This window comes from Meles meles, chromosome 4 (assembly GCF_922984935.1).
Source record: "Meles meles chromosome 4, mMelMel3.1 paternal haplotype, whole genome shotgun sequence".
Taxonomy (NCBI): domain Eukaryota; kingdom Metazoa; phylum Chordata; class Mammalia; order Carnivora; family Mustelidae; genus Meles; species Meles meles.
In genome coordinates, this window is record NC_060069.1 from 114,740,233 (window position 1) to 114,755,092 (window position 14,860).

The 14,860-nt window shown below is 37.2% G+C and overlaps 1 protein-coding gene across 6 annotated transcripts in view; it reads right to left on the bottom strand.

The window, feature by feature from the left end:
- The window catches only part of CMSS1 (cms1 ribosomal small subunit homolog), a 384,493-nt gene that overhangs the window by 14,936 nt on the left and 354,697 nt on the right, over positions 1-14,860 (bottom strand). For all 6 annotated transcript variants that reach the window (XM_046002287.1, XM_046002292.1, XM_046002291.1 and 3 more), the window contains 2 exons: positions 5,572-5,643; positions 3,681-3,810 (listed from right to left, as the gene is read on the bottom strand). In XM_046002287.1, coding sequence (XP_045858243.1) covers positions 3,681-3,810; positions 5,572-5,643 — 202 coding nt within the window. The remainder of the gene's footprint in view (positions 1-3,680; positions 3,811-5,571; positions 5,644-14,860) is intronic.

The window sequence follows — 14,860 nt, forward strand, 5'->3', positions numbered from 1 at the left end:
GGCACCTGGGTGGCTCAGTGGGTTAAAGCCTCTGCCTTGGGCTCAGGTCATGATCCCAGGGTCCTGGGATCGAGCCCCATATCAGGCTCTTTGCTCAGCAGGGAGCCTGCTTCCCTTCCTCTCTCTCTGCTTACCTGTGATCTCTGTCAAATAAATAAATAAAAATCTAAAAAAAGAAAAAAGAAATGTAGGTGGAGGTGTAAACTGGTAATAGCTATTCTGGAAAGTAGTCAAATTAAGTTGTATACACTCTATGACCCCACGATTATATTACTGAGTAAATAATGGAAAGAAATTCTTATGTGGTCTATAAAGGGATAAACACAAGTATATTTATCCTATCATTATTTGTGATAGTGGGGAGCAGGAAGCAACCTAGGTGTCCGTATCTGAGAAAATGGATGACCAATAGGTGGTAGATAAAATCACTGGTATACCGTTTAGCATTAAGAAGCAAGGAACTTGAGGGGTGCCTGGGTGGCTCAGTGGGTTAAAGCCTCTGTCGTCGGCTCAGGTCATGATCCCAGCGTCCTGGAATCGAGCCCCACATCGGGCTCTCTGCTCGGCAGGGAGCCTGCTTCCTCCTCTCTCTCTGCCTGCCTCTCTGCCTACTTGTGATCTCTGTCTGTCAAATAAATAAATAAAATCTTTAAAGAAGCAAGGAACTTGATGTGCATTAAGCCATATAGGCATATCTCAAAAAAGTGCTCAGAGAGGAAAGAGACAGAATGAGAAGTTCAGCACATTGTTTAGATAAATTGTAAAGTATACACACATACAACAACATGACATTTTACAAGCATATATACATATTTAAAAGCATGTATTAACACATTAGACTGAACACTCTGGGGAAAGTAAAGAGGAGTGTGGACTGAAGAAGAGTGGGAATAATGCATCAAAACACAACACAACACTAGAGTAAAGACAATATAACACTAAAATAAAATATAGGGGCCTTGCTCAACCAAGGTCTAGCAATTATGTAGTATTATTAATTCTGTACCTGAGATGTATAAAAAAGCAGGATCATGTTTATTATTCTATAAGAAAAAGGTTTTCTATAAACACAGTAGAGTGCTAGGGAGTAAACTATTACTAAATTAAATGACATTAATATTGTGACCCAGCATATGTAACTCACATTATGTGAGTTAACTAACTTCAAAGATGTTGCTTCCTATACAGCTGTAGAACCTTTGATGTTCTTAAAACTGTAATTTCCCAAGTCTGAATATGATCAGACTCACCTGGAGAGCTTTACAAAAGATACAGATTCCTAGGACAGACTCTTTTTGTTATTAAGTCAGAATTCCTTGGGGGTGGGCCTAGGAATTTGCTTTTTAAGTTCTTGGGTGATTCAGTTGCTGCTAGCCTACAGGCATTTAGTACTGATCTAAACCACACTACAGCTCTTAGGAGGACAGCTGAGTTAACTCCAAGAAATTCCTGCCTCAAAACTAATTAAGTGCCCATGTGTATGACATTAACAATATACAGTGAACAATATTAATTGAAAAGACATGTTCCTGCCCTACAGACACAAATAACCTCAAATCAAAACCAACTTAGACACTCAGCAAACTAATAGGAACAGTACCTCATTATCTGTATTCACCTTATATTTATGCTCCTGCCCCTGCCTGTTCCAAATAACCCAGAGTGTGTCCCTTTTCTTACTGTGGACTTCCTCTCTGCCCTTGGTTTCATATGTAGCAAACTGGGCCTTCTCCTAAACGCTCTCTCAATGCTTTATTCACTGTGTCTCAGAATGGCCCAATTTTTTAACTGAAAATGAAAACCTGTTCTTTTTGTCTATAAAAGTATTTTTAACAGATTTTTAACATTTTTCCTTTCTTCCTAAACCAAGCCATGACCATACCTTCTTGTTTAACTATATAACTGAACTGTAATAGAGCAATAATATAATATAAACTCACTATGGAAATCAAATGACTTTAAAGGTTTCTCATGACCCCTGTATCTCTATAATGCTAGAAAAATTAAGATTTATGATGTTCCATAAGTATACACAGCAGCAGTGATTCCACTATCTCACAAATTTCCCGAGTTGAAGGTGTACGCTAACAAAGAACTAGAAGGATAAAGCAACCACTGAGTCAAACTTCAGTTAAACTTTGAACAGAAGCTCTGTTATAACACGTCGTTCCTGTGACACAGCTGTCAGGACTTAGCTCTTCCCAAAGGAACTATGCCTGGACAGGAGTGGTTTCTAACTGTTTAAAAAAAAAAATACAAGGAATACCCTTTAGGGAATTTAAGGAGTGCATTTCCACAAGAGCAAGATCTGGAGTTTTAGATTCCTCTGGGCTTTGTGAGTCTAAAATACTAGACCTTGCTCTTTTGGAAATGCGCTCCTTAAATTCCCTAAAGGGTATTCCTTTTGGAAAAGAAACAGACAGGGGCACTCCTGTTTCCAAACTTAATGTACTTTTTTTTTTTTTTAAAGCACATCACAAAGGAATTATAAAAATTCAGGGAATGGGATGTTTTTCAGCTCCTTAAGCCTTTAGAAAGCATAAAGTTGTAATGGAAAAGGGAAATCAAGCTATCCTTGACTTTTTCCAACAGTAGTAATTAGATATCCCTAGTAATCTGTAACCTAGTAATCTGTAAAAAGCTCATCTGAAAGAGTGATAGCCAAACCTTGTGTGGTTTGATTTTATAACAACATCTCTTTACTCTCTGCCCCAAAGAGTTAGAGGATGTATCCGAGTTTTCAAATTAATTAAAATCAGTTGTTTTAAGAATTCTGCAATATTTTTAACTTAACTATATTCTAAGGCAGTAGATCTTGAACAATAGTAGGTTTAAGAATCACTTGGAGTGAGGTGTCAGCTTTGCTAAAAATGTGGAATTTTATTCCTATCTTTAGATAGTTTGCTTGAAAAAGTCTGGCCTGAGACCCAAAACACTACCATAAAAACAAAACTATAACTAGAAATCTGTGACAAGGACAATAAAACTAAGAAGCTTATTAAACCTAAAGTTGGGCACCTGGGTGGCTCAGTTGATTGAGTGTCTGATTATTGGTTTCAACTCAGGTCATGACCTCAACGGTCATGACAATGAGCCTGGCATTGAGCTCCTGATCGGTCATTGGGCTCCCTGCTTAGCATGGAGCCTGCTGGAAACTCTTTCCCAACTTGAGTGTGCACACTCTTTTTCTCAAATAAATAGATAAATCTTTTTTTAAAAAAGCTAAAGTTTTTGTCTATAAAGGGTGAGTAAACTATGTTTCATATCTATACTTTTAAATGTGTGCTTTATTTTTATTTTAATTTAACGTCTATCCTCAACTAGGGATTCTTACTCCTTGAAGAATGCTAAAACGATGCACAATGATTAGCTTTTTAAAAAAAATTAAATTACAAATCTTTCTTTAGACTGAACAGATAACATTTAGCATCTTAATGAAGAAATCATTCAAAAGTTAAAACTATGAGGTTGAGGAAAGGAGTATTAGCATGTGGAAAATACACTGATTCACTGGCGGAGATACCTAGCCATAACATACATAGTGTAGGAAAGAAAAACCCTTTTTGCTCCTCCTCATCAGGAAAGTTGATAGCAATAACAATGAGTTATGCTAAATGACTAACTTTAGAACAGTAAGAGAAAAAAAAGGAGGGAAAAAAACCAAACAAGTCTGGCTGTACCTGGTAGGTTTAGTTCTTCTAATTCAATCACTGAACGATTGCTGCTGTAATAGTCCTTCATCAGTTTCTGCAGGTCTTCAGGGGTCCCTGGTTTTGGCTCTGATTTTGCAAGAACATCTGTAATTTTCTTCTAAGACATGAAAAGGAAGGGAAAAAAACCCAGGAAGATAGATTTTAGAATGACGTTAGCCTAGAATAGCTAAGAATCCTCTGGTACTTAAACTGCACACAGATTTTGGTGATAACTGAGTATGAATGTGAGTTCCAATAGATCCACTTGAAAAAACTTAAATACTTTTTGGACACGACTACCACTTTGAAAAATGAATGGGATATCTAAAAGTCTCTTTGTAACTCTTGGTATATGGCTTCTAGGAGAACTGAAATTTCTGTAGGAGTCTACATTAATAGGGCATTATTTTCTGTTAAAAGTCAATTAATCTTGTTGCTGTGGAAACCTCTCTTTAACCCTTCGAAGATTTTTATTCCCCAGAGTAGAATTTTGAGAATTTTTTGCTTAACCTGGTTTTTAAGGCACCGAGTCTCACTTCGGGTTTCTTGGATTAAGGTAAAACCTGCAGGAGTAATCTGAGCATTGGAGCCCACTGCAAAGGGCTGTGGACTCTTGACTGTCAAGTCTTGGGAGAGAGTCTTGAAGGGGCCCCATGGAAAGCAGAACAGGAATAACTTTACAACATTTATTTTGACTTGAATTTATTTGTGCAGCATTTATTGAGTGCCTGCAATGTACGAGGATCACACCACTGTTCAGTTAATTTTTACCATAAACTTCTCATTTCCTTCTAATGTTTCACCAAAGATCCACAAGAGCCACTCCTCACCCCCACCTTTTCACCTCCTTCCACAATATCCTCATTTCTATACCACTGCCAAGAAGAGTCAAAGTTCTGTCAAATGAATTGACTTTTAAAATATGTCATCAGTAGGCACATTTTAGCATGACCTCAGCCAAGGCTAAAACTATCTAGCTAGAGTTTTGACCTTGAGCCACCAAGAACTTAACACTCCTGAAGGCCATTAGTGTACAAACTATCAAAGAGAAGTTAAAGTCACTTCTTAAGGACTTGCCAAACCTCAGCCAATTTGGCATCTCCCATCTTTCTATTTGGCCATTTGTGAGCAAAGAAAACATATGCACACATACTCTTAACTTTCTAAAAGCTTGCTGTTAAGTAATTGGTTTGAATCCATCTTCTTTACTCTAATCCCAATCATATTTCCTCTGCTGAATTCTGCAGTAGACCCTGTTGGCAGGGAGAGAATTACACTGGTGTTTTCACAACTGTGGTGGAAGGTCAAAGCAAACCACACCTTCTCCAAGGTTGAGCCATAAGAAAGTCTGTACAGGAGCAAAAGAGTCTTCCATGCACTCATAGGCAAGTATTAAAATGTAAGGGGAGACTTTTGCTTTAAATTATGGTTCCAAATTATGGTCAGAAATGCTGTATACTATGGTCATCTGGTTATTATTTTCTTTTTATTAATACTGTAAGTATAAGGTTTAAAAAACTGAAATGGATATAAAAAGAAAGTTGGTAAATTTCTTTCCGGCAGAGCCAGAAGGGCCAGAGGGCAGGACAGCTTTGGGATTCTTCTAGAATTAGAAATCCATGTCTTCTAACAACAATGAAAACAAAGGTGGATAACAAAGATGTCTGGTGCTCCACAAGATTGAAATAGGAATCAGAAGAATTTATTTTTAGCTCCAACTAAGGAGTTTCCTTAGGAAAGCTTTCCTTAGGAAAGTCACCAAACCTCACTGAATCTTACAACCTCTAAAGTGGGAATTATAACAACTGCCTCATTAAAGTACACTATATAGAAATAGTGAGGTGGATCACCTGGGGTTGTAAGAAAGTATGAATAATACCTTTCTTCTCTTCCTTGTCTTGGTGGCATCTTCTTTTGTTTCCTTTGGTTGTATCAAGAAACATTCTTTAGGCTGTAAAGAGATACAGATGAGGAAATTTTCATCTTAGCATGATGACAGGTCAACTAATGGTAGTAACCCCAGAGTACCTAGGCCATACGGGTATTCTTCGTAGTGTCTTGATAATATTATACAGACAGTGATGCTAGAAGACCAATAGGCTCTTAGGCAGGGGCTGGGTTGAGGGAATCAATAAGTGCCAATGAAAAATCAGAAAGTGCCAATGACTTGAGACTGGAAAAATCTTTGAACAAAGGTGAAAATGTGTGAGTGAGTATATATGCGTGTTTGAAGTGGTGGTGCAGGGTATTGAAGATTGAAGACAGTGGCCAGGTTTATAAAATACAGGCAGAGTAGATGAGAGTAGATGTGATTAAAATTAAGATGTGGTAAGAAAGTCTTTGACTAGAGTGACTGGCATTTGCCATGAACTAGCAATGTGTGAGCTTGTATTTCCAAGTCATTGGTTTACTATTTTGTTATTCATTCCTTTCCTCTTTCAATAAGCATTGAAAAACTGAAGTAGGACATATTTACTTACATTTTTATAAAACCAGCTACACCAAATGCCTTATCTATAGTGACTGCAAAATGAATGTTTCTGCTGATGGTCTGATAAAAGTCTCAGCACAATGGCATTTTGAGTAATCAGTTTTGCCTGTTGCCTTGACCCCTGAGTACCCTATATAGTTTAGTGCTATTTTTACCCTGAGGTTTTTTTTAATGTAGAAAAACAGAAGATTTGGATTAAGACCTCGATTTATAAAATAGAATGCCTCAGATTCCTTATTTATTAATCATAAGCAAGAATATAAAATGTTTCCTGTGCTGGCTCTTTTATGCAACATTTTCAAACAAGTTGCCAAGTAAGATATAAAATATGAGTGAAAACTTATTCTCAGTTTTTCCTGGATTAAGTTTCCATCCCAACTAGAAAGTGCTCAGTTTAAGCTGGTAAGCTACTAACTAAAACAATCTTGTCTCTACTGGCTCTGTTTAAAATGATTACAGATGAAGCTTTCCATTAAAGTTTGCAGACAGCCTGTGATTAAGAATACCTATGGCTTTTCAAAAGAAATGAAATCTTGCCATTTGCGACGACGTGGATGGAACTAGAGGGTATTATGCTTAGCGAAATAAGTCAATCGGAGAAAGACAACTATCATATGATCTCCCTGACATGAGGAAGTGGAGATGCAACATGGGAGTTAGGGGGATAGGAGAAGAATAAACGAAACAAGATGGGACTGGGAGGGAGACAAACCATAAGTGACTCTTAATCTCACAAAACAAACTGAGGGTTGCTGGGGGGAGGGGGGGTTGGGAGAGGGGGAGTGGGGTTATGGACATTGGGGAGGGTATGTGCTATGGTGAGTGCTGTGAAGTGTGTAAACCTGGCGATTCACAGACCTGTACCCCTGGGGATAAAAATACATTATATGTTTATAAAAAAATAAAAAAAAATAAGTAATAATAAAAAAAGAATACCTATGGCTTGAAGGCATATATATGTATGTGTGTATATATATGTATGTATATTTATACATAATTTTTTCAAGACATGGGGACAGGACCAGCAGTTTCTAGACTCTGTTTCAGTTAGTAGAAAAGCAGATTCAAAGGTTCAGGATTAAAGTAACATGTGAATCTTGAAATTTTAGCTTCTTCTCAGTTAAAACAAAAACCTGCCAAAAGCAATTGCATCATAGCTAAAGAAAAGATATTATGACCTCTCTTATTTAGAAAGTTAAGCTGTCTTGTGGATGCAGATACATGCCAATTTGATGCTGGTACATGCCAATTAGAAACTGGGCCAAGGCCACTAATATGTCACAGAAGCTGCCAGATGGTCATAAGAGTCCAATTACAGGCCAGGCCAACATTCAGTTCATGCTGGTAAGGCAAAGGCCTGGATATGATTAGCAGATCCCTCAAGGCATGCTGTAGTATCTTGTCACCAGTATCAAGGTTTTTGGGAATTAGTTGTAGAAACCTATTCCATTTTGTTATTTAGCATTTAGGGTGCTAACAGTATGTTCAATGTGCAAAGTTGTATTTATGCTAAGTTTATAAAGGCAAATAACTCTAACATGACATAAATTAAATCTGGAAATGAGCTCTGTTATAGGGATATGGCCTGTCCAATTCTGGAAGAAAAATAAAACGTAATTCTGAATCATGCATAGGAAAAAAGAAACATGCTTGATGAACTGTTTTAGTTAAGATACTGCATGAGGTTTAAATGTTAGGTTCAAGTTCTTAGATCATCCTAAAGGAAATACAGTATTATTATTTGTTTTCTGGGAGCAGTTGCCTTACATGGTTAAGGGTGGGTAATAATGAAGAAGCTAAGTTTATTGGGGGCAATTTCAACAAAGGTGAGATGGCTTTATGAAGAAATATAAAATCCATTTCATTAAAAAGTCCTGAATTTAGCCATGTGCCTTACAAATACTGATGTTTATCTTCAGAGAGACTAGGTAAAAAGATATAGAAGACTCAGGCCAGACTAGTTAACCATTTCTGGAAACCAGTTTCAACAGTATATTTCTTTGACAGTTGATAAGAAATTTCTTTTTTTCCCTTCATTTTATTTTATTTTATTTCTTTCAGTGTTCCAAAATTCATTGTTTTTAATTTTTTTTAAAAGATTTTATTTATTTATTTGACAGACAGAGATCACAGGTAGGCAGAGAGACAGGCAGAGAGAGGAAGGGAAGCATGCTCCCTGCTGAGCAGAGAGCCCGATGTGGGGCTCGATCCCAGGACCCTGGGATCATGACCTGAGCTGAAGGCAGAGGCTTTAACCCACTGAGCCACCCAGGCACCCCCATTGTTTTTAATTTCTTTACATGAAATCTAGTGATTTTTTAAAGCATAGCTTAAATATGTAGTTCAAAAATTTAGAAATAGATATGAAAAATTCATCTTAAAGTGAAGCATTTGAGGCATATTCTCAAATCCTTAAAGTGCCAAAAACTATATCCTTTAAGAATGATTCTTCTAGTTAAACATGGCAAATCAACTTCAAAAATGCCACAAAACTAAAAATGAAGGCAACTGAAAAAGTTATAAATTTATAAGGAGCACGCAATCAGGAGAGACCAATAGTAGTGGAGAGATTTCAACAACATTTTAGAAAATGGAAAATGGTTGAAACTGGATGGAAGTGATTTATCAGAAAGGAAGAGCTAGCACCTAGGTTTCTGGAGAGGTGGAAGCTAACAGTCAGTGAAGTTGTTTGACCTATTGGACTCTGAAAGGGTTTAGTAGTTGGAGACACAAGGTACTACAGAGAGTAAAGAGTTTAAAAGAAGGACTTTGGTTGAAAGTTTATATTTAGAATGATTAGTCTTCTTTCCTCCCCTCATTGGCTATGTCTCCTGCCCAGAAAACCAAGCAACTATCTGGTTAATGCTTCCTTTCATGTTGCTCTTCCTGGCAGCAGACAGAAGGTTTATTCTCTGGAAAGAACAAGAGGACCCAGAAATCTGGCAAAGGAAAGATAGGACAGAGGTTGAGACTCACTTCCTTTTCCTAGGCAAATTTCAAATGTCATGAGCCAGGATCATATATTATGTGCAGGAGCCTACTGAATTTTTCTCTGGAAAAATGAAATGGACTAAGAGAGATGCCACAAGAGAGTGACATTTGGTGGGCATAGTAAATACAGCTTGCTATCCTAGTACTCTGCTATGAAGTTCACTAATCAACAAGGCTCACACATGCACAAAATATTCCATCAGCTTTTTAGTGTCTCTTTTTAATATGAATAGACAGCTAAGTATCCAACATGAGAGCAAATAAACAACAAAAAGATAAAAGGTTCAAAACAAATATAATCAATATTCTCAAACAGATAATGGAAGAATTTCAGCCATGAGACAAAAAAGAAAAACTGGAATAAAAATGTAGGAGGAAGGCTTGAAGATAGAGGAAATCTCTCCAAAAGATGAAAAATGGTAAGAATATTAGATAGAAAATCAGCCCAAGTGATTCAACATCCCAGTGAAAGGTATTATAGAAAAAGGGACCATAAAAAACACGGGGAAAGGAGTGATCAAAGAAATAACAAAAGAAAAACTTTCCAGAACTGAAGGAAACTTTCTAGAATATGAAACTCTAAACTGAATGCCCATTATTCATATCATGGACAAACAAAAAAGACTAAAAATTTCTGAAAAGAAAAACAATAACTTACAAAATACAAAGAGTCCAGAAAAAGAATTGTGTTGGACCTTGCAGAAGCAATAAGGCAAGTTAGGACTTAATAGAATAATGCCTTCAAAATTATGAGGAAACTTTATTTGCAAATTAAACTTTTATACCCAGCCAGACTATGAGTCAAGTTAAGAGTGAAATAAAGGTATTTTCAGGTATTTTAGGTCTCAAAAAATTGATTTCCTATCCATAGACACTAAAGACTGTATTCCAGCAAAATAAAGGGCTAAACCAAGAAAGAATAAGATATGGGATTTAGCAAATAAGGAAACTAATACAGGAGTGTTGAAGGGACAGTTAAGAGAAATCTCAATCTTGGTCAACACACCAAGAAAATAACCAACTCAGAGTGGAATAGGAATACAGAGGCCTGCAGGGAACAGCAATGAGTGATCTATTTGAGCATATGGAAGATATTATTCATGGACATGTGAAAAAGATATTGGAATATATGGAAAGAATTAACAGTAGGAACACAACAAACTAGGCAAATGAAGAAATGAGGTAATTATTAATGCCATGAAAACAAAGAGTTGTAAAGAAAGGAGGAATGATTATAGCTTTCCCCTCATCAGCAGTGAACAGTAGTTTCGTGATCATAATCATGAGATATTGACAACTGTTTTAACCAAAATGTGATATTGTGTTAGCAGGGGAATTAGCAGTTAGAGAGGGAATACAGGGTAGATGGGAGAGCTGTGTCCCCATATGCTACCTCAGGAAGTTAACAGATCATGTCAGGAGCTGATAAATCAAAAAAACAACAGTATAAACTATATATTAGCAAATATGAAAAACAGCTAAAAGCTAAGGGTAGTTTCCTCTGAAGAAAGACCTAGCACGAGAGTAGGAAAGGTGATGCTGTTTTTTTTTTTTTTAATGAAAAACTTTTATTGTTTGATTATCACTTTGGTAAAAAAAAAATTAAATTACCATTTTACAACAAAAACAAATATGTTCATTGTAAAAATAAAAAAAATTAGAACTTTTTTTTAGTTTCTTTTGGGTCTAGTCAAAAGTTTTTTAGTACATACCCATCAAAATGTCTCAAATTAAAAGAGTGATAATTCCAAATATTTACAAGGATATAAAGCAACCAAACTATTATACATGGATGGTGGGAGTACAAAAATGGTACACTGGTTTTGGAAAAAAGTCTGTCAGTTTTTAGAAAACTAAACAAGACTCAGCAATTCTACTCCTATGCATTTACTCAAAAGAAATAAAAATGTCTGTTCAAAAAAAGACCTGTATGTGAATGTTCATGGCAGATTTATTCATAATAGCTCCAAACAGGAAGTAGCCTCAGGTATCCATCAATAGAAAAATAGATAAACTGGGGAATACTCATATAATTGAATATTATGAAGTGTTATGAACTGAATTGTACCCACTCCCTCCCATTCATATTTTGAAGTCCCAGTCTGCAATGTGATTGTATTCGGAGACAGGGACTTTAAAGAGGTTGTAAAAGTTAAAGAAGGTCCTAAGGGTGGGGTCCTAATCCAATAGGACTGGTGTTTTTATATGAGGGGGAAGAGACACCAAGGAGATACACACAGCGAGAGACCATGTAAGGACACAGTGAGAAACTGGCCATCTGTAAGCCAAGGAGAGAGGCCTTGGGAGAAACCAAACCTGTTACACTTTGATCTCGGACTTCCAGTCTCCAGAACCGTGAGAAATAAATTTCTGTTGTTTAAGCTACCCAGTCTGTGGTATTTTGTTATGGCAGCCTGGACAGACTAACATGCTCAGCAATGAAAAAAAAAATGAATCACTATACATCAACAGGACGATCTAAAAAACATTGCACTGAACAAAAGCCTTGAACAAAAGAGCATATCCTACATGATTTCATTTACATGACATTAGAACAGTGGTTGGCCCTGGAGCATGGAGTCTGGAATAGCGATTTGGAAGTGGCATGAAAGGATTTTGGGGTGATGGTAATGTTCTTTAAACTGTAGGGGTTTGTGTTACAAAACTGTATCAATTTGTCAAAACTCTGCGAATGGTACCTTTGACATTTATGCATTTGATTGCATATTAACTTTACCTCGAAAGGAAAAAAAAATCTTTAAATACTGAACTTCACTTAATGATATACATGCTGAAGTGTCTGGGAGGAGTGTACTGATTTTGCCAATTATTTTGAAATGTGGCAAAAATTAGGCGATTGATGGATGAATAGTGTTTCTGAACACACTGTAAAATTTTGGACTTTGAGGACACTGAGGGTGAGGGCCTGCAGAAAGTAAGGAAAATCTTATCAGAAACTGGGGGGAAGAGAATCTTTGTTATGTGGTGGTACAAAGTTTAGCAATACTGTTGTCTGCAGGCATGTGGAAAATAGAAAATGTGTCTAATGTTATGGGTAATCCAATGAAGGAGATTCAAATAGTGTTGAGGGTGTCACCAACTTTTTTCTATGGCTTATAGTAAAATGGAAAAGGAAGAAGTTAAATTGAAAAAGGACTATCAAAGAAGTCAAGGTATATGAGTGCAAATTCATCAAGACCTCAGAAAGAACAAAGGTGGTACCTCAGAGTACTATTCAGTCACATAAGAGCTCTTTAAAGAAATTTAAAGTGTGTCTCACAGATTCTCTCAAACATGCCCTAGGAAGCTTAAGAGGTACTGTTCCTCCATTATCTAAGCAGGCATCCATGGAAGGGAAAACTTTATCTGGAGAAGATTTGTGGGGGTGACTTCTGCTCAATGGAGTAACCCCAACAAGAACCACAGAAGACCTACAAAATTCTTCAAGGTGTTATATATTCAGAAATACCTCTAGTTTGAGCTGAGACAGTGAGCTCAAACTCACTTTACAATGAGGCAAAGTCATTGAACCCTGAGAAGTCTACTGTCAAGAAGCAGGCTGAAAGAACTGTTCCATTATAAATACAAGCTACCTCTCATTTAAAAAAAAAAAAAAAAAAAAGGAAGGATGACTCAGAGGGCAACACAAGGACCCCAAAAGCAGAGCTGAGAACCATGGAATGACCTCAGGAACCTGGGCCTTAACACTTAATAAAAAAACTCCCAACATTTTCAAATGCTGTGGGACCAATGACTCCTTGTGCCAATTACTTGAGTAGAAATGTCTCTAAAAGTTAGTCTATGCTTGTATTTGTTTCCCAGGCTGAGAAGAAATGTACTCAAGGAGCTATACTTAAGGTACTAAAACTGAGGACCCTCAAATGCCTCTGAACCTGATTAGACAATGAAATTCTAAGCACTGAGCTCATGCTGTAAAGGGAAGGGACTTTTGCTACCCTTGAGAGGGGTGAATATATTATGCATATGGGAGGGATATAAATTCCTGGGGGCCAGAGGGTAGCCCAAGGAAGCTAGATTCTAGAATAGCTACCAAAGATCTTAAGGTATTCATTCTCACCTTTTGAATTACTGACTCAATTTCTTCTTCTTTTTTTTTTTTTTTAAAGATTTATTTATTTACTTGAGAGAGAGAGAAAAGGTGGAGGGAGAGGGAGAGAGAAACTTAAGCAGATGCTATGCTGAGCGTGGAGCCTGTTGCAGGGCTTGATTTCAGACCCTGAGACTAAGACCTGGCTGAAACCAAGAGTCGGATGCTTAACTGACTGAGCCACCCAGGTGTCCCAAGAATAATCTTGAAGATGAAGAGTGGGAAAAATATGAAATTATCAGTGCTCAAATAAATAAATATTAAGAAAATACAATTGTTGAGAAAGGTGACTAAGGAGGGAAAAGAATAAGTACTCTTACTGAGGAGTCCCTTATGATCTGAGGAGCTAAGCAAAGGCTACCTTAAAAAAAAGATGCCCAGTGTGGTCTCTGAGGGAGAGAGGATGGGTCATGGAACCATGGCTATTGACCTCATGGAGCCATCAATGAAAAGTCACAAAAGCCCTCATAAGGAATTATATTCTGGGAACCATAATTACAAAGTCACTAGGGTTGGCTCTGAAGTGACTGATGTTGAGGAGGGAAGAGGGTGATGCAATTTCTAGAAGTAGGGAATTCATCATTATTTGGAAGCAATATCTGGAAAAAAAGAAGTATTGGCAAATCTTTATACTTACATTATTAAGGAGGCCAAAGATGATTATTTTGATGTGAAATGGTTGCTAGAGATGATGTAGTTGTATGGGTAAAAAACTTTTATAGTTATAAATCTGCTGCTTGAAAATACTGAACAGATGGGAGGCATGGACTCAGTAATAGAAATGTGAGGCCCGGCTATGGCAAAAGAGGGAACTCGATCTAACCCAATATATATACTTACCTTTTGATATTTAAGACTAAATGCATATTATAGCAGGTGGCATAATGCCAGGAAGTTCCTATACAAGTATAAAAAAACCCCTTAAAGAACAGCAAAGCAGGGCACCTCCATGGCTCAGTTGGTTAAGTATCTGCCTTTGGCTCAGGTCATGATCCCAGGGGCCTGGGATCAAGCCCCCATACGAGAGTCTGCTTCTCCTTCTCCCTCTGCATGCCCCCTCCTTGCTTGTGCATGCACTCTTTCTCTCAAGTAAATAAATAAAATCTTTTTAAAAAAAGGAAGAGTAAAACAATGAAACAAATTTGAAAAAAATTCAAAACTTAAATACAGCACAAAATAATTTCTCTTTTCTTTTGTTTTGAGCCAGGGAAAAAATATAATAGTTATCATTACAAAACAAATACTCTGTTACATCTGTCAAATGAATCAAGTGGCTAGCACTGTGCTAGGTACTATAGGGAAAACAAAAGAAGCCCTCGCTGGCAAGTAGCTTATGAACAAGTTGGAGACTCAAGCTCTATGTATGTAAACAACTCTAGAAGGATTCGCAAGGTCAGCCTGCCAATAAGAAGGTCATCCTTGGAGTGGTCAGATGATTTCCAGAGGGAGAAGAGTAGCTGGAGAGAGAGAGGATGGGAACCCACAGAGGAGCAAGAGGGGCTGTTTGGGCAGTCAAGGGCAGTGGAAGAGAGATCCCAGCTCAATCAAGGTGTGTCTGTGTGTGGGGGGGGGGGTGTT